This window comes from Filicampus tigris, chromosome 8, assembly GCF_054856515.1.
Source record: "Filicampus tigris isolate MCC_2025a chromosome 8, RoL_Ftig_1.0, whole genome shotgun sequence".
Taxonomy (NCBI): domain Eukaryota; kingdom Metazoa; phylum Chordata; class Actinopteri; order Syngnathiformes; family Syngnathidae; genus Filicampus; species Filicampus tigris.
In genome coordinates, this window is record NC_141224.1 from 15,031,953 (window position 1) to 15,050,147 (window position 18,195).

At 40.0% G+C, this 18,195-nt stretch overlaps 1 protein-coding gene across 12 annotated transcripts in view; it reads right to left on the bottom strand.

The window, feature by feature from the left end:
* The window catches only part of LOC147143888 (focal adhesion kinase 1-like), a 47,024-nt gene that overhangs the window by 16,693 nt on the left and 12,136 nt on the right, over positions 1-18,195 (bottom strand). For 7 of the 12 annotated variants that reach the window (XM_086038821.1, XM_086038820.1, XM_086038822.1 and 4 more), the window contains 22 exons: positions 15,727-16,013; positions 15,486-15,652; positions 14,120-14,207; positions 13,941-14,020; positions 13,768-13,830; positions 13,627-13,681; positions 12,721-12,861; positions 11,983-12,060; positions 11,558-11,665; positions 11,034-11,151; positions 10,729-10,759; positions 10,411-10,481; positions 9,981-9,998; positions 9,479-9,535; positions 8,073-8,093; positions 7,255-7,352; positions 4,774-4,858; positions 4,594-4,694; positions 4,389-4,504; positions 3,898-3,998; positions 3,719-3,808; positions 3,371-3,575 (listed from right to left, as the gene is read on the bottom strand). In XM_086038821.1, coding sequence (XP_085894947.1) covers positions 3,371-3,575; positions 3,719-3,808; positions 3,898-3,998; positions 4,389-4,504; positions 4,594-4,694; positions 4,774-4,858; positions 7,255-7,352; positions 8,073-8,093; positions 9,479-9,535; positions 9,981-9,998; positions 10,411-10,481; positions 10,729-10,759; positions 11,034-11,151; positions 11,558-11,665; positions 11,983-12,060; positions 12,721-12,861; positions 13,627-13,681; positions 13,768-13,830; positions 13,941-14,020; positions 14,120-14,207; positions 15,486-15,652; positions 15,727-15,969 — 2,135 coding nt within the window. In that variant the 5' untranslated portion in view covers positions 15,970-16,013. The remainder of the gene's footprint in view (positions 1-3,370; positions 3,576-3,718; positions 3,809-3,897; positions 3,999-4,388; positions 4,505-4,593; positions 4,695-4,773; positions 4,859-7,254; positions 7,353-8,072; positions 8,094-9,478; positions 9,536-9,980; positions 9,999-10,410; positions 10,482-10,728; positions 10,760-11,033; positions 11,152-11,557; positions 11,666-11,982; positions 12,061-12,720; positions 12,862-13,626; positions 13,682-13,767; positions 13,831-13,940; positions 14,021-14,119; positions 14,208-15,485; positions 15,653-15,726; positions 16,014-18,195) is intronic. The other 5 variants (XM_086038827.1, XM_086038818.1, XM_086038825.1 and 2 more) reach the window with 3 other exon arrangements.

The following is an 18,195-nucleotide window of genomic DNA, read 5'->3' on the forward strand; positions in this document are numbered from 1 at the left end:
GTACCTTAAAATGTAAGTAGGACCAATCAGCTTCATGTTAATAGTTTCAAATCTTACTATATAACAGTGAACAAAAAGACAGTTTCCTTGCTCTTACTGACTTGCGGGGAAAAATGCTAAATCAAATCAGAAAGATTCCCAGAGGAGCTGAAGAGGTGACGGTTAGAGTAGTTGGACGATCCGGCACATGTTCTACACTCATGCCCTCAACAAGACTAAATGCTATTTTGAGAAACATCACCACCCCCACCCACCGTCCCTCTTTCTGTTGTCTCCCACCATGTGTGTTTGTCCATGTCCCTGCACCTGTCCAAGTTCTTCTCTTGGCAGACCTTGCCCTTTATTCCGGTTACGATGCACATTTGTATGAGTATCAGTGGTGACAATCCCAGTTAGGTTTGCAGACAAAATACAATGTAAAAACAAAACCAGCCAATATGGTTGAGCATCATTTTTGGGTTCAGTCTGTGTTTTGCCATGAGCAATATTTCTAATGAATTCTCTGCATTAATCTTATTTAAAATAAATCAACGTGTCACATAAACCTGCCTCACTCAAGCAAATGAAATCATCGAAGCAATGATGATAACTTCACTTCCAAGCATCATTAAAACTCCTTCCCACCAACACCGAAACCACCCCCTGGAACAACAACGCCTGTTTATTTACACAGACCAAGAAGAAAGATGAGTCTTCAATTTTGTCGGAAACACCCGTCTTAGTTTCTATGCTGTTCTCACCTGAGAGTTGTCCAATGCAAACTCTATTGACAACCAACAGACTGCAGAAATGAATGAACACTGTAACTATATACAGCTAAGGATTCTAAAAGAGTGCATTGACATTAAAATCTAAATACTGTATGTAATGTGCAATGCATGGCCAGTTTGTAAGTAGAAGGGCAAAAGATCCAACAAATATTGAACTGTGATCCAACTCATAACTGCATCAACCAAGGACAATTTGCTTTCAATTGTTTTGTTTGATTTTAAATTACTTTAGTTTGTTTTTAAATTACTTTAGTGAGAATACACACATTGATAATCCCCAAAATGTGTAATGTGTATGGAATCAATTTAAATAACATGAATAATCCCAAGAACAGATTTCAGATGCTCTGAATGTTTAATCACACCTTAGTTTGAGTGCCTTCTCTTGTTACACACAGTCGACGCAAAACGCAAAAGAGGAGGAAAATGCCTTACTGCTGAGCACATCTTGGACATTTTAGCAGCTTATACAAAGAAATAGATTTTGATGATATCGAAATGTTAACCACCGTTTTTGTCTTTTCTCAGAAAAGGGTCACACAACTCCAACTTGGCAAACTGTAGCAAAATTCAACAATGTGCAAAGTAGGGAAAAACTAGCCATCTGGGTTTAATATATGCAGCATAATGCAGTCACTAAATACGGTAGCTCAGATGGAATAAAGTGGGAACCATGTTCTCACTCTTTTTAAGGTTGTCACAATTTGTTAGGCTTTGAAAAGAAAGACAAAGAACGCAAGACTTTACCTCAAGAGCAGGACAATATAATGGCAGCAGTCAACATTTACAGCCAATAAAATCCAATAATGAGGTGCACTTGGGGACCAAGCTGAACAACTGCAACAATTCCAGCATCACTAACAAGACAAAACTCAATTCTTCTGGCAGGTTGACAGGAATATGATATAATGTAGCAGAAAAAAAAAGATTACATATATCACAGTGCAAGATGAAGAAGTCTTTGACTGTTGGAGAAGTGCGCTACTGAAGACCCGCTTACTCTTTAGTCTCTCACTATTCTGTCTTTCTGTTTTTGTTGGCAAGCTGCAGCCCCTGGCAGCTGCCCACTGTGTAAACACACACACACGCACGCACGCGCACACACACGTTGGTCCTCTGTCTAGTAAAACTGTAAGGGAAGCTGAGAGCTGCATATTTGGCAGGCGAGACCTATAATTGATAATATGATATAAATGTTTTCCAGACCAAGAAAGAACCAAACCCGCCTAGACCCTTAAAAGCATTACTTGTTCTATCCAATGACTTGCACGAGAATTAATGACCCCCTCAAACAACAACTCCATTAAAATAAAGGACTCGACATTTTGTCGGTTTTGCATTACTTTAAATTCAGAGTAGACCATTAGCACAAGCCATCAAACGTATTTGTGCAAGATTAATGCGACTTCCATGTAGTTGGACGATGTAGCTGGACTAAAATATATGTATGAACGCAAACAATGAAGACAGCGAGATTACAACGACACAGGGTTCAGCCACATTGCGGAGGAAATGGGTGTAGTAGAGTAAGAAAAACGGACAAATAAAACAGGAGGTATCACGTTGGAATTTAAGGTGTGAGTCATGCTGGTTTGGCGAAAACTCATAAAAACCACATGAACGCTTATTTCCCTATATTAGTGCTAGGAAATGAGACAGAAAATACATGTGTGCACAAAGAAAACTTAGTGTTGTGTTATGTTGCTTTTAAAAAAAATAAATAAATAATGTAAAGTACATGTGCAAAACCTAACATTAAACATGAGCAAGACGGAAGCATTTTGATTTGTCTTATGGCATCGTCTGTCACCATGAGTATCATATAGCAATGTAAACATGACAGTGATTTTGTATTGAGGGACATACTTTAATGTGAATTAGTACACATTCAATTCAGTCTAGTGGAATACATTATTGGACTGTACAGAACCAACAGTGACACCTGCTGTCTAAAATATGGACGGAAACTTAGCTGTTACAATGCTGACACTGCCTTTAAAATCAAATGGCAATAGGTACACAAAGTCAATTTCAAAAGACTTGTTGTGGCTTTTGGCTTGTCCCATCAGTAGTTGACACAATGAGTCATTGCATGATTTGTTTGGCACAGTTTTTCCACCAGATGCCCTTCCTGACACAACACACACACTCATTAAAAAAATAAAAAATAAATTAGTTAATGAATTCATTAATTTATTTGACTGGCAATGGCTGGGCTTTGGGCACTGACCAAGGCAGCAGCATGTACATTATCACAACATTACCATGCACCCAATGTGACGTTGCTATTTTCCGAAAAAGTGTCACATTTACTATACTATAGTGACAAAATAAGGAAGCAAATAACTTAGGCCAGGGGGGGTTATGATGAAGTCTGAGGAACAAATATGGCCATACTTTACAATGTCAGAGATTTCCTGTGTGAATATGAGTCAGCAATAAATTATTTTAGATAAAAACGGTTAGAAATTGAGCAGGGCAACATCATGAGTCTTTTTAGCTTTTTGAGAGCTTTTTGAGCTTTTTGTTGCATATACCAGAGCGGAAAAGACAATTTCATACATTCATTTGCACACACTCACACGACATCAAATAAATACCTGAGTTGTGTTTTCAATTCATTAAAGCGTGGCCTCTTGCTAGGATCATACGACCAACACTTTGTCATCAAGCTGTATAGCGTCGGGGGGCACTGAGGGGGCATGGCCAGTCGTTCGCCATTCTCTATCCTCCCAATGACGTCGTTGTTTTTGACACCTTGGAAAGGCTTTATGCCATACATCAGAATTTCCCACATACAGACACCTAGACAAAGCCCCCAAAAAAACAAGCTAATTACTATTATTAAGCAACTATTAGCGTAAGTAAATGGTGTACAGAATCAGCCATTATTGAAATTCAAATCACTTTGGAATTACAAAATAGTTGTTATATAAAGCAGGACTTACCAAACATCCAGACATCGCTGGCTGTGGTAAATCTTCTAAAATTGATAGACTCAGGAGCCATCCATTTAATGGGCAGCTTACCCTTCGATGCTTGAGATAGAAGGAGTGGAAATGTTTTACCTAAGTCACTTTCCAGTTTGCTGTTTCTAATAATGAATACATGGAGGTGGCATCCTTACCTTTGTAGTAAGAACTGTCTTCCATGTACCTTGACAGACCAAAGTCACCCAGCTTCACACAGTCGACAGTCGACACCAAGACGTTCCGTGCTGCTATATCCCTGCAGAGGAAAAGCAGAAAGTTAGCCTAAAGTCTCCAGTGGGTGGCGATCTTTTGGAATGTCACCGTCCTATACGATATTTTGCTTCAGGGATACAACTATTAGTTCCACTGATGCAAAGCAGACCAGAAGCTGTTATGAGTTGTACAACACTACCCACAATGTAAAAATAGTATTTCAAAATGTTTCTTGGGTATCTACAATATCAAGTACACCATTTGATGAGCATCCAAATTGGGATTCCTCAGCCATGCTGGGTGTATGTACTTTACTGATTGCCATTCGAGGAGTTGCTGCTTAAATTTCTATTATTCCAGAGATGAAGTTATGAATTGGCAAATGAATTTTGAAAAAAAAAAAAAAAAAAGCACTGCAGATAAGGCAACATACCTGTGTACAAAGCGCTTGCTCTCGAGGTAGGCCAATGCCGTGCTGAGTTGGTAGGAGTACAGGATGAGAGTGGCCAGGTCTAGACTGTACTTCCTCACTTGCAGGAAAGAACGTAACTACGGAAGGCACAAAAGAAAAAAACGTTTTTTTTCTGTGTGCAAGCACTGTCTACCATCATAAGTAATATCATAAGTAGCTAACTTACCTCTCCGAGTGTGCAAAGCTCCATGATAATCCAGACTGGGTTCTCTGTAATGACGCCCATCAGCTTCACAATGTGAGGATGGTCAAACTGACGCATAGTTACTAGATGAGGTGACAAGATGGCTTCTCAATAAAACTCTCCAAACATCCAAGTGTAAGCAAACACCCATTAAAAGCTTACGAGCTTCTTGGAGAAATTTCTCTCTGACGCTGTCCGATGTTGAATTCTTACACGTCTTCACAGCCACAGACAACGCCGGGTTCTCCTGCAAGATACGGACACACCAAAACATGAACAACTGCACTATTAGTGTCATTTGTTCTAACCCTGCGACCCACATTTTCCTATTGTTGCTAACCTGTTTAAAAAAACCTATATTGTTAAGAACAATAAAAAATATATTGTCGCTGTCCTGTGAAAAACACTTATGTCCATTTTTTTCATTTTTCTTATTTTTAAGTGAATGGTTTTCGTGTTACAGACATCGCATTAAGGTGAAAATAAAAAAGAATATCAAAAATTGGACATAACGTGTTTTTCACCGGACAGCGACAGCTTTGAAAACATGGATAAAATATTTTTTAACATAACTAAACTATGCTTACATGCTCAAAGTGTCTTTCAGAGCACCTACTCTGAAACTCAAAATGCAACTACAGAGTAGAATGAAATATCACAATGACACAAAATATGACCACAAAATTTTACTTGTGCCATGTTGGCACTGATCTCTTCTTTTTAGGAGAGTCCATTACTTAAAATTTACGAATATGTGTATTTTCTAAATAAAGGGTAAGTAACATATTTCAATGTACACGTCCTCTGCTCACAACAGTGTCGCTCATCCAAATTCTTTACATGAGTCGGAACACATCATCAACCAGTTCAGGGTGTCCCCCGCCTACTGCCCAAAGACAGCCGGGATAGGCTCCAGCACGCCCCGCGACCCTTGTGAGGAGAAGCGGTACAGATAATGGATGGATGGATGGAACACATCATTGACTTTAATTAACCTACACTAATGCAGTAGTTAAGTTGATTTGCAGTGAATACACTATTGGTATGAACACCCATAAAAATAAAACAATCAAATAAAAAACACTAAGTTGTATGGTATATAGGTAATGTCAAAAACCAAGGACGCCCAGCAATTTTTTTGCTACCTGTCTGTGAGACTGCAACCCACCCATAATGTGTCCACGACCCACTTTTAAGTCCAGTTAAGAATCTCTTTTAAAGGCCTTTTCAAATTAATTAATACAATTCCTTTCAAATAAAATCACATAACTGTCAGTCAGGTTTATCAGTGTAACATCAGCTTGTCCTTCTGTTCCTTTGGGCTTGTCCTGTTATTGGTCACCACAGCATGTCATCCTTTTCCATCGAAAGCCATCTTCCACATCCGCCTCTCAAACACCAGCTGCCCTCATGTCTTCGCTCACCACATCCATCAACCTTCTCTTAGGTCGTCTTTTCACTCTCTTTCCCAGCAGCTCCATCCTCATCATCATTCTACCGATATACTCACTCTCTCTCTCTCCTCTGGACAGGGCAAAGCAAGTTTGCTGTCTCTAACATTTTCCCCCAAAAACATCTAACCTATGTCAAATGTCCCTCTGATGAGCTCTTTTCTAATCCTATCCATCCTGGTCACTCCTAAAGGAAAACCTCAACATCTTAATTTCTAATTACCGGTGATTGCATTCAATCCAAAGCATTTTTATGACGAAAGAGAAGAGGATCCTAACTCACTGAGGGTAATGTTAATTACAATGGGTTAGGGATTTGGATTATATTGTCAAATTGAACCATTTAACTATAGCCACGGGACCATTCACAGTGGAGTGTATTTAAATAAAAAGATTTGAATTTAAGCTTCTTAAACTCACCACTTGCTGAAAGCTTTTGAACATGGTATCACACAAAGAATGATGTCCTTTTATTCTCTTGTTTGTCTGCAAATGTACTGAGCGCAGAGATTAGTATCTTATTTTTATTTGAACAAAAGTGGCAGGGCACCAAGCAATTATAGTCTAGATATCGCTTGTCTGATCTGCTTTCATGACTTCCAGTACCGCTTCCATTGACAATGACACACTGACAATCATGTAGCTTGGCGCACACAGGCAATAAATTGTGCACATGATTCTTAAAGCGGAAATCAACCCAAACATATTTTTTTTAAAGAGTAAGTTCTATGCAGGCCCGCTAGTTGAAACACGGGAATCTGATTAATATTGCTTTTGTGGAATATGAGTTAAGCAGCAAAATCCACCCCTTTTTAGCCGTCTCAGGGGGCGTCCATTTTGTCACTTCTGTCAGCTGAAAATCACAAATGCTCAGGGCTCAAATAACGACCAATCATGGCTCTGCTTCAGAAAACAAGTGAGCTGTGATTGGTCGTTACCTGAGCCCCGAGACACTATGATGTCATTTTCAGTCTACAAAAATGACAAAATGGCCGCCCCCAGAGATGCCTAAAAACGGGTGGATTAACTCTTATTCCACAAATGCAATATTTATCAGAATGCCTTGTTTCAACTAGTGGGCCTACATAGAACATATTCTTGAAAAAAACATGTTTGAGTTGACTTCCCACTTTAATAAAACTTTACTAATGAAATGAAATCTTCTCGTATGCGTTTCTCTGTGTGTACTTACTGGGCTGATGTAGACTCCTTGGTGGACATCCCCGAACTGACCCTCACCTATGCAGCGGCCCAGTTCAATGCAATCCCGTTGAATTTCATAGTCCTGTGCTGGATATACAATATACACGTGAACACAAGCACACACATACACAAGGTGAAGATAATTAGAACCAAACATACATACCAATAGCAACACTCACTCACTAAGCTTGTCAGAGCACAATGCACAGACTTGTCATATGCCTGTGATTATGTGCACACATTTTTCAAACCAACTATTGTATGCAGGGTGCATAGAGTTTTACCCTGCAGCATACAGTATTCATTCAGTCATTCGCTGGTCAAAGGTTTAACACTGGATTACTTTTCAAAGAATGGATTCGTCCATCTACTCTGGCAAGCTTGGTAGCAGTCTGCATGCAACAACAGCATCAGCAATTCAAGCCGAACATGCCGGGTAACAAAGTCTACATTTTTGTTTAAGGGCATACATAATTTTGTACTGTACTTTGTTTCAGTCAGAGAAAAACTCAAGATGATGTGAGAATCAGTAATTTTCCGTTAAGTTCATTGCAAACCTATCTCAAAGAAACCGTAAAAATGTTTATTCCGCCCTTTTCCTAATATTCATGTCAGATAAGCGGGACCAATTTGCCCCCAGTGTGACAATACAAATGTGAACACAAAGGAGGAGGGTTGGGGTTGCACAATAAAACAGTACATTCAGATGTTCATTTATTGTTGCAGGCAGACATCAAACGAGGATCACAACCACCACCAAATCAAAGTACCATCACAATATAACTTATGGTATGTTCAAATCATTACCTTGATCTAGTCCATAGTATTCTGGAGAAATTTGTTTTTGATAGGAGACAAAATAACTAGCTGTGAGTAAAATGACAACCAATCTTGGAATATTTCAGTGATTGTTGATTTGACAAAGAGCAAGTTAAGAAAGAGTTGAGCACAGAAATATCTCGTGGAAAATTGTGACTTGTGTGACACAGATACTACAAAAATATAACGTGGGTTTATAAATATACGGGCAATGTGAGCTTTAAGTGTTCCCCTTTCTAGACAAGATTACTCAATCTGACAACACTTACTTGTTCTTCTTTTTTTTTTTTCAGTTAGAATACTGTACTGGTTTCAGAACCTTTTTCATGACCCCCTAATTCCTTTGAAGATAAGGACAAGGAGTTTTCACTTGGAAAGCAACCAAAAGACATGTATAAAAGCTGAAGCAAACCGTAGATATTTAACTGGCTGCAATATTATACTTTTATTTAAAAATAATGATAAATCATATCATATATCATATAATAATAGTTAATAGTAATAATAGAATATATGCGATATGCACATCATCTGGTATGTTACAAAATAACTGATGTGCAAAAAGTTTTATAAGCTATCTTTTTTTGTTGAATCTAATTTTGCATGTGATTTGCAGTGAAATGTAATGATATCTTAAACTCACTGATTGTTATCACACATTATTAATCTCACGGTCCGAAAATTATTGCGATATTGTGGGAAAGCTGACAGTATTGCAGTCAGCCTCACGTTATTGCAGAAAGGTTCAGGATACAAGGTCTGTGCGTTTTCCCCCAGTTTTTGTCATTGATAAAAAAATACATCTTCAAATCATATACTGTACAGTATTACCGTGCACTTCTATTCCCGTCCATCCAACGTTTATATTTGTATACCTCCAAAACGCTATTATCGCTGCAGCAATAGTCATTCTATGCTCACAACACAAAACTGTCCACTGAGAAATTGTCTTTTCACTAATTCGACAGTATTTATTGTCATATGTTTTATTTATTAGACATTAGAAATTGGAAACTGTCTTCTGACGGCGGCAGCAAGGAGGAGGGGGCATGTTTTGTGACATTCCTCGTATGAGGTGATATGCGTGATAAAATAGACAGAAATAGACAGCTTGTCCGACAATCGAAGATAAGGGAGTAAAATGTCATGGAAGCAAAAATATAATATAAAAATACAAATTTTTAAGGAGAAAAGTCATTAGTTTCAGCTGAGCAAAGGAGATGTCATGACAGCCACACACACATCACTTTTGCACATTGCACTTTCTTAACTACAGACAAACTGAACTACCCTGTACTCAAGCTCACACTAGTCTGAGCAAATCCACTAAACGAGACTGTCATTTTGTAACAGAAACACCTTGCATGTCAAAATGTGTATGTTGGTCTACTTACTTGAAGGCATTGTATAAGTGTCCTCCTCATCTATGATCTCAGCATAGTCGTCTGTTTCTGTAGAGCCGAAGGGGACAAAAACGGAACATTTAAACCACAAACGATGACTCACAAATGCTTAACTAAAATAAGGTATCACCATAAATTACCAATAAAGTACACATTTTCTAAGATGTGTTGTGAATGAATTGAATCAAAAATGATTCAACACAATTACCTGTCCAAAAGAATGCCACCATATCCAACTCGGAGCACATGCACAACAGTTACTCTCAAACTAATACGCACGCAAGTGACGGGGACAGAAAAGAGTGATGTGCAGTGGCGAGAAGCAGACACAAAGAGGAAAAGGGAGGGATGGAAACGGCTGTTCTTTCCAGAATGTGTCACAAAAACAGATTGAGTCATGGAGAAAGCGGCATCAGTTACAGACACAGATTCTTTCAACACATGCAGTAAAATCAAGTTAAGCAGGAATGTAAAAGAAAATGATATTGTTTACCATCGCCACTATTGTGTCCTGTAGAAGACACATGCACCAAGAGATGCGTACAAAGAAGGGAGGAGAGAATTTTAAAGATTAGTATGCATGAACAGTTAGGACTCAGACCAATATACTGTGGTGCATTGCATTGCATTGATTCTATTCTTGTGGTCATTTTCACCATGCCGCGTAACTGGGAGCAAGTCAGAGGTTCAGAAACCCGGGAAAGCTTAGAAAGTCAAAGTTAAGTGGCAGTGACTAAAGCTCTCCATGCAAACATATGGTGTGAAAGAGAGACTCTTCACTGCAAACAAAGACGGGGCTTTATAAGGCAAATTGGGGGCGCGCGCACACACACGCGTGTCCACAAAGCCTTCAGTCACTCAGAGCATTCAACTTAGCTGAAGCTGACAGAGACTGAAGGAGAAGGTCACTATGAGTCTTCTACCTGACACACAAACTGCTCTGGTTCGTACTCCTTCCATCCGTTTTTCCATCCGCCTCTCGTGATTGGATACTCTGCATCGGACAAATAGAGTTAACACGGCGTCACGTGCTGCTAACATTCCAGTTGATTATGAATAAGAAACCTGGTTATAGAGTTTTTAGATTTTATATATGGGAGTGATTTTATTATCCAAATGTCAGTGGTTTTTTTTGTGAATAGCTACTTTATTATACATGACACCCACATTTTGCACTGCCGGTGTATTTAAACAGCTTTAAAAAAAATATAGGAAAGTGCAGAATGTATTGTCATACTTACTTTGGGATGGATGGTAGAGCTCTATCGCCCTCTGCAAGACAAAATAGAGCTACCATGGTGAGGGCTAACACATCACTGCTTGCAGACAGTTATTTTTAGAAAAAGACAAACACAGGAAGGGTATTCAAAGTGACAAGCATCTCCAGTCAGAAGCAGAGTTAATTATCCGGCTGGGTGACTGTATTGTCGTACTATATTGACAATATTCAAACAAACACACACATTCATATGTACGGTAATCATTCTCCACATAAGACAACCACTGGCAATGAGCCTAAAATACATGGAAGGGGGGTGTGTCCTACCCTTTTGGACTCTGACAATGAAGGAGTGGCTCGTTAAGGAGAAGAGTCGACAGTAACCGTCAATCAAATCAGCCATGTTTTCTGCTGTAGTCAAGGATGCTGTGGTGACTGTGAGAGGCTGCGCATGGACACAGAACACACACACACAGTCGGATACGCAGCACAACTTCATCATAAGGAACATCTTCCAAGAGTACACATCCAGACACATTCATTTTTTCAACTGTGCACAGAAAAAGACATGTTTCCACTCGCACATTGTTCTGCAACACGCCCACCGCTGACATACACGTGCTGACATTGCCGACATCTTTACCAGGAAACTGTGTCGCGACAACTTAAAATGAGAGATAATGATTCACAAGCATGTGATGGTAGTTACACGCATAGGTTACACAACAATTCCGATGAATTTAACGTCACTGTGAATAAGAGTGACATAAATCAGTCATTTGATCATCTCAGTGTGACAACATGAACTCGTGTATGAATGTGTGCGTGTGTGTGCTAAAATGTGTTGTCACCTCTGGAGCTCCAGCTACATTGAGCTGCAGCATGCCTTTTCTGTCCTTTTCATCCAATGGTGAATACTGGATCGATTGAACCTGGTTGAAGTTAGCTAAGTGGGTAGGCTGGAGACATAAAAATAAATCAAAACTAATTATCATGAAATATCTATTTTAGAACAGCAAAATGCAAATTGAAAAATGCCAATTGTACATGCAAGACACACAAGTAGAGGGCAGTGTTGTGAACAACCATGAAGGCTCAAAAAGGAACAGTGATGAAGTAACTTAACACAGGACCAAAGTTCCAGAATATGGAGGTATTTTATAGAGCGTGACTACAGAAAACAAATATGCTACATTGCATTACAACTTTATGCTATTATGATAATTCATATTGTCTCAGAATTGAGAGTCAAGTAAAAGCTGATGATAAGACTCACCGTTGAGCCCTTGTCTGTGAGGTAGCTGATTCCTTCCTCTGGTCCGATTGCTAACTCAACTGATATTACCCAGCTAGACTGAAAATACAGAGAGAACAAGCACGTTGTAATATTTCTACCGTATATTTTTTCCCTCTATATGATATCATATAACATGATACTGAACTGTATCTCTACAAGCCCAAGGTAAAATCCCTTATTACTCTTTGGTCTAAAGTTAATGGACCAGCAGGGCAAATAAGTAAACATTTGCCTTTGTTACTCGGTGGAACACACCAAAAAAGACTTGCACTAGACTACACCTGCAAAATGTAAGGACTAAAATATTTTCCCCATTCCTCCATACAAAGATAATGTTGCACGGATTAGTTCGACACTGCAAGACTCAGCTTATTTAGCTATACGAGAGGGACAAACACAAGAAGCACCTCTCAGCATGATGCAATACATTTCTTTATCACTATTAAGAACAAATAATTATAATTTCAAATTAATACCTCTCTTCTCACCCAATGAGGTGCCCGGTGAGAAAGTAAGACTATAGGACAAATGAAAACATTTTTACCTGACTTTGTTTGGTTCTGGTAATTCATTAACGTGATAGCATTCCACACTGAGAGCTAAATAAATTCCGGGCTTCCATCAGAATGACATGATACGGCTGGGAAATGTGCGAATGACCTTCACAACTCATCTAACATGGAACATTTACACTCTATGAACTGAATGCTGCCCTACCCCTAATGCACATTTGAAGCACTCCTTATCAAAGTGGTAGATGGGAGAGATGATTTCAAAAAACTTGTGGATGCTCTGCTCATCGTTGAGGTTGGCGAACTGCTTAAACGTCTGCTGGATATGCTTACGAAGTGTCTTTGCCTGAGAAAATAGATGAAAAAGAGAAATTTTAAATAAAAATGAGTAGAGTGGTACCCCCAGTTAAGAACTTCATTTGTTCTGTGACCCCGCTTGTAACTCGGGGGAACTTTTCCCATTGAAATTAATGGAAATGCAATTAATCTGTTCCAGCTCCCAAATTATTATATTTACATTTTATTATACAGTGTGTACGTGTGTGTATATAACACACTAAACAAACATAAGTGCTTACTGTGCTTTAATGTTAAGTGAGGAGGGGAGAAGGACAACAGCTCCTCCATTTATTTTCCACATCATAGGGGTCATTTAAACCTTGCTTTCCCTCACCTAGGATGTGTTTGTATTGTGTGACCCTGCCAGGCGCATAAAGCCCCAAACAACTTCGCTCCTAGGATCAATGGGATTCACAAACCCCTCCACCACAAAAACATGAAGCCTCAGGGAGGGGTGTTCAAATTCCATGCATCCATTTTCTATTTAGCCTGTTCAGATGTACTGGGAGCCTGAAAAGGCAAAAGTCACACTACACCCCAGACTGGTCTTCTGTGAAATCTGATTCCATGCTGACTGCACGGAAGTCAGGTGAGTGAACAACTACACCCTGAGACTAAAAATGTATTCAAGTTGTTTCTATAATCAGGTATTTAAAGATAATATCAAATATATTTTGTGCCAACATTAATTTAAACAAACAGGACAGCAGACAAGGTTATATGGCGATGAGCAAGGACATTTCTGCAACAGTATTGGTTGTTTTGATCTTACCTTTAGAGAGTCTAGCAAGCTTTTGGGGAAGAACCTTCTCAAACCAACATCTTTCCTAAAACAAACAACAACATAAAAAAAAATAACTTTGGATAATTGAATAGTCACACAAATTCGACTTTGTAATTAAACAAATGTTACTCTAGAAGTTCATAGTTGGATTTCTTGTCAAGGGCATTTCCTGGCATCTCTCTGAAGAAACGCCTGTATAGTCGAGAGACGATGGTGGTTAGAAACAACAGCAAACAAGAAAACAAACTTTTCAGGTAAGGCAACAGGTACCATTTGTGTGAAGACACTGCATTCTCTCTCACCTTATTTCGAGACAGCCTAGTTTCAAAGCAACCTCCTGATCCACTTGATCGGCGATATGTTGCATGTAGTCACTCTTCACCTGTTGAAAGAAAGTGTGACAGCACAACTTACAAATTTGATAGGTCTATTAACGTAGGTCTTGATTTTATGCAGGATGAAAAGTGTTATGTTGTCACACCTGGTGATAGAGGTAGTTGAGCGAAGGTTTATCTTCTGAGAAATGACTGAGGTAACCTTTAGGAAAGTAGCGCATCCGTAGCTCGTACCTGGAAAGTTAATGACAGTGCAGACATTATTAAATATTTTTATGCACAAACAGAATGAATATCACTGCAGCATCCTGATTTAGTGAGACGATGACACAAATCTATGAATGATTTTAGTGTACTGAACAATGTATATATCTCAACAATGCATGAGTCCAGTAGAAGAGCATGTGATTTCATATTTTTATGACAGAGAAATAAAGTTTAAACCTATAAGCATGCTTATGGAAAGATCAGAAGGCAGTGTTTATTGTAACCTTACTATGCAAGTGACGTAAAGCAGCGACTACAATAGAGGGAATTAGGTCAGGAGAGTTGTGAGTAGGGATGCTATACGATGATACGAACAGATGAGAGAGAAAATCCAGGCTGAGTACCAAACGAATAAGAAAACCTTGTTCAATAATGAATGAAGCAAAAGGTGGCACAGAGAAGAGAAATTAGACACATTGGAAAGCTGAGAGCCAGAGAGAAAAACAACGATGTGGGGAGGAAAAAGGATGCAGAGTAAGATCAAAGTGGGAAATGGTAAGCGTGGCCACACGAGACAGATGGAGAGAAAGTAAGCGAAGGGAGATAGATAGCGAGGAGTGTGATAGAGTCAGTCTATCCCTTGGGCTGCCGCCGCCTCCGTTCTAACAATAGCTCAGCAGCAGCAGCAGCAGCAGCATCTCCTGTGGGCTTGCAACTCTGCCACCCTCTGAGGCACTACTCATCTGCTACATGTTAGCAAAGTGAGCGAATTCTCCATTTGAAATACATTTCAACAATGAGTACAAAGCATACAGTGAAAGATGAGGAAGACAAATGAAGATGCATTTGTGCAATTGCATTGTGTGGTCTTAATATGAGCTAGTAAGTGCTAACGTGGTTGTTCCACCCCTGAAAGCACACCTCTTTACAAAAAAGGCACAAGAAATTGTTTCAGGCAATTGAGGAAGTGCACCTCAGCTAATAATCCACTCAGCATCTACAAATTGTATTGTAAACAGATGAAAGGAGAAAATAAAAAAGCACAATCACCAAAAGTGTGATTAATACTTTACAATTGGGATGTTCCGACCCCGAGATTGGAAATCGGGCCCAATCACGTCATTTTCAGCTGATCGGAATGCACGGTAAGTGACGGTTAATCTTGAATTTTTGCTATTCGCCTCGGAGGTTTGGTCCCTGACCCCCGCGAAGAGTAAGTGTTCACTGTATCAGCAAGAAAGGGTACACAAATAGCTCCCCCCCCAAAAAAAAACAAACAAACTTTTACTATAACTGTAACTGTACCTCCACTCCTCTTGCGGGTGCTGTTTCTCATATTTCTCCCTGACATGGCAGACTCCCAAGTCAGGATGTAACCAGTGACGTGCGTCTGTGTGCAGATGGGTTAAACGCAGGCCAAGTGAAGTGACACAGCGCAATTTGTGGATTTCAGCTATCTTCTGGATGACTCCCTGTTGAAACAAGGAGGAACAATGTGAGGAGCAGAAGGTGACGACGAATGTCTACAATTTTAATTCGAACATACCCTGACATCAGTAGCATCTCCATGTCTGATATTACTCGCCCAGGTGCTGGGTTCACTGTTTGTCTCAAAGTAGTGGAAGATCTTCAGAACCCTGTCCATAGAACCTGGAGTCCGCTCAAGACCGCCAGCAGAGCCGCTGGTACCAACACCGGTACCACCGGAAATCCCGGAGCGAGATTTCACTCCACACCCACTTGCTGCGGAGTGATTGAGGTTAGGCTCCAAATAGGATGATGTTGCCATGCCTGACTCAGATGCTCTTGCTGGGGCTAACTGGCCGTCATATTCTGTTGAAAAACAAAGATGACAGGTGTTAAAATGATACTTTGCCACTCAGGAAACATTGACGCAAAATATCCAGCGGCGCTTCTTCATATTTGTTACAGCATTCTGATCATGAGAGATTTGAGTTTCAGAATTATAATCAAATGCACTAAGCTTGAAGCGTGCTAGTATGCCAAATGCAAATATCCTGATTCATCACAGGCATAGTACTCGGAATAGGGAAATGTTTTGGGGCATATGCCCTCAAACACACAGAACACACTCTCCCTGACTATGTGTTTGTGTGTTTTATGCAAGTTACGAGCTGGACGGTCAGCAAATGAGTCAACGGCAGCCCCAAAACAACACTGACACAAGGTCCTTTTAGCGAGACCTAATAGGCCCACAGTTCAACAAAAATCAGGCGATTTTAAGTAAATGCATTTTGAACCAGGAGGAAACGCTGCGGTCCAAACTCAGACAGAGTGGATGTGTTCTGTGAGTAAAGGACACACTGTGAAGCATTTCCTCTGCTCACACCTGCAAGACGGCTACGGTGGCACTTTAAATCTGGCTTTTGACAGCCGGATGGGTTTAGAGGACATAATAGAAATGTCGAGCACATTCTGCTGTTCACTGACCTTCCCAAACCTCTTTCACTGTAACTGAAGCAGAAAAAGTATTGTCGAGTTTAACATAAGCCAATTTTATACTATCATCCTATGGAGGGAATATTCACATACACACTTCCACAAATGACCTGCTGTTATGTTATTTTTTTTATTCTCTTCTATATATAAATTACACTTCACAGTTTTACACAGTACCGGTATATCATTTGCTCTTCAACATTGTGTTTTATGGAAGTCCCAGCAGGCCACAAGGCATCATTACTACAAATGCACAACATAACTATAGCCAAATTGAATTAGACATTTATTTTAAAGCCTATGTTGTTAACTGCAGAGGTGGGCATTTTACAAAATTTTGCTGGTCTGTAATTCGTCATCCGTCAGCGTCCTGGGTCCCAGTCCGTCATTTTTGATGACGAACCGAATTGTAATCATCAGTTGGTCGGTCAGTCAGTCAGTTAAGTCTGTCAGTTAGTCCTGCAGAAGTTTGTTGGTCCATAAGTCGGTCCCCCCAAAAAAACATGAACAAAACGGGCATGCGTCAATGACTTCTGGCTTCTATATACCTTCAAGCAAAGCAGGACGTGACGAATCAGTTTTGAAGGCTTCATTGACTCTGAGAGCCGCTCGCCACATATTGAGCAGAGTGGGATTTGCTTGTGTGTAGGAAGAACCCGTCGCCATAATTCCATATTTCAAGTAGGTCTTCTGATGTTGTCTATAAAATGCACATTTATTTTTCTTCCTGGGCATAGGCTCTTGTGTTGAATTCTAACTAGCTCTTTCACCCATTGCAAAGAAACTTCCCAAATACATCTATTTATTTTACTCATTTTTCTACCTTGTGTGTTTAAAATTAGAGTTACACAACAAAGACAACTTGATGGAGAGAATCCGGTCACTTTTCAAAGTAAAATGTTTTTCAGCATTGGATAAGAAATAAAACGGAAATACTGTAACGTTTTTTTTTGGTTTGTTTCATCTGTGCAGCCTGCCGCGGCCCGGTCCAAAGCGTCCCACGACCCGGTACCCGTCCGGTGGTTGGCGACCCCTGAATTAGGCCAGGCAGGCAGTCAGAAGGTGAGCAGGCGGCTGCCAGTCAAACTGCCTCCCCTTTTCTCTGTGGGGTTCCACTGACTGAGAGGAAGCTTGGTAAACCACAGAGGGCTGAAGAGTTCTGAATTGGCCCATTACTGCAGCAGTGAGATGGTTTCTCTACTTATCTAATTGCTATCTGGGTTACTGGCACAATCCTGGGGGAGCGTCTTCTTGGCTTTGACGTATTTTTTAACCATCCATTTTTCTTCTCTGCGTTTGCTCTCATCCACCTCATCTTTCACTCGAAATCCTCCAGTCTGCCCTCTCCCTTATACTCCTCATAGGCAATCCTTTCCTTTTTTAACTAGAGCCCCCTCAATGCCCCAACTAATCTCCTCACAGGTCTTTTAGTTTCTTCCTTTACATCTAAATTTGATCCTGCAGTTGTATTGAACCACCTCGCTCCTTCCTTCCACCCTCTCATCTTTCTCTCATCCTCACACAATTTCCTCTCCCTTCCCACTAATGTATTTTG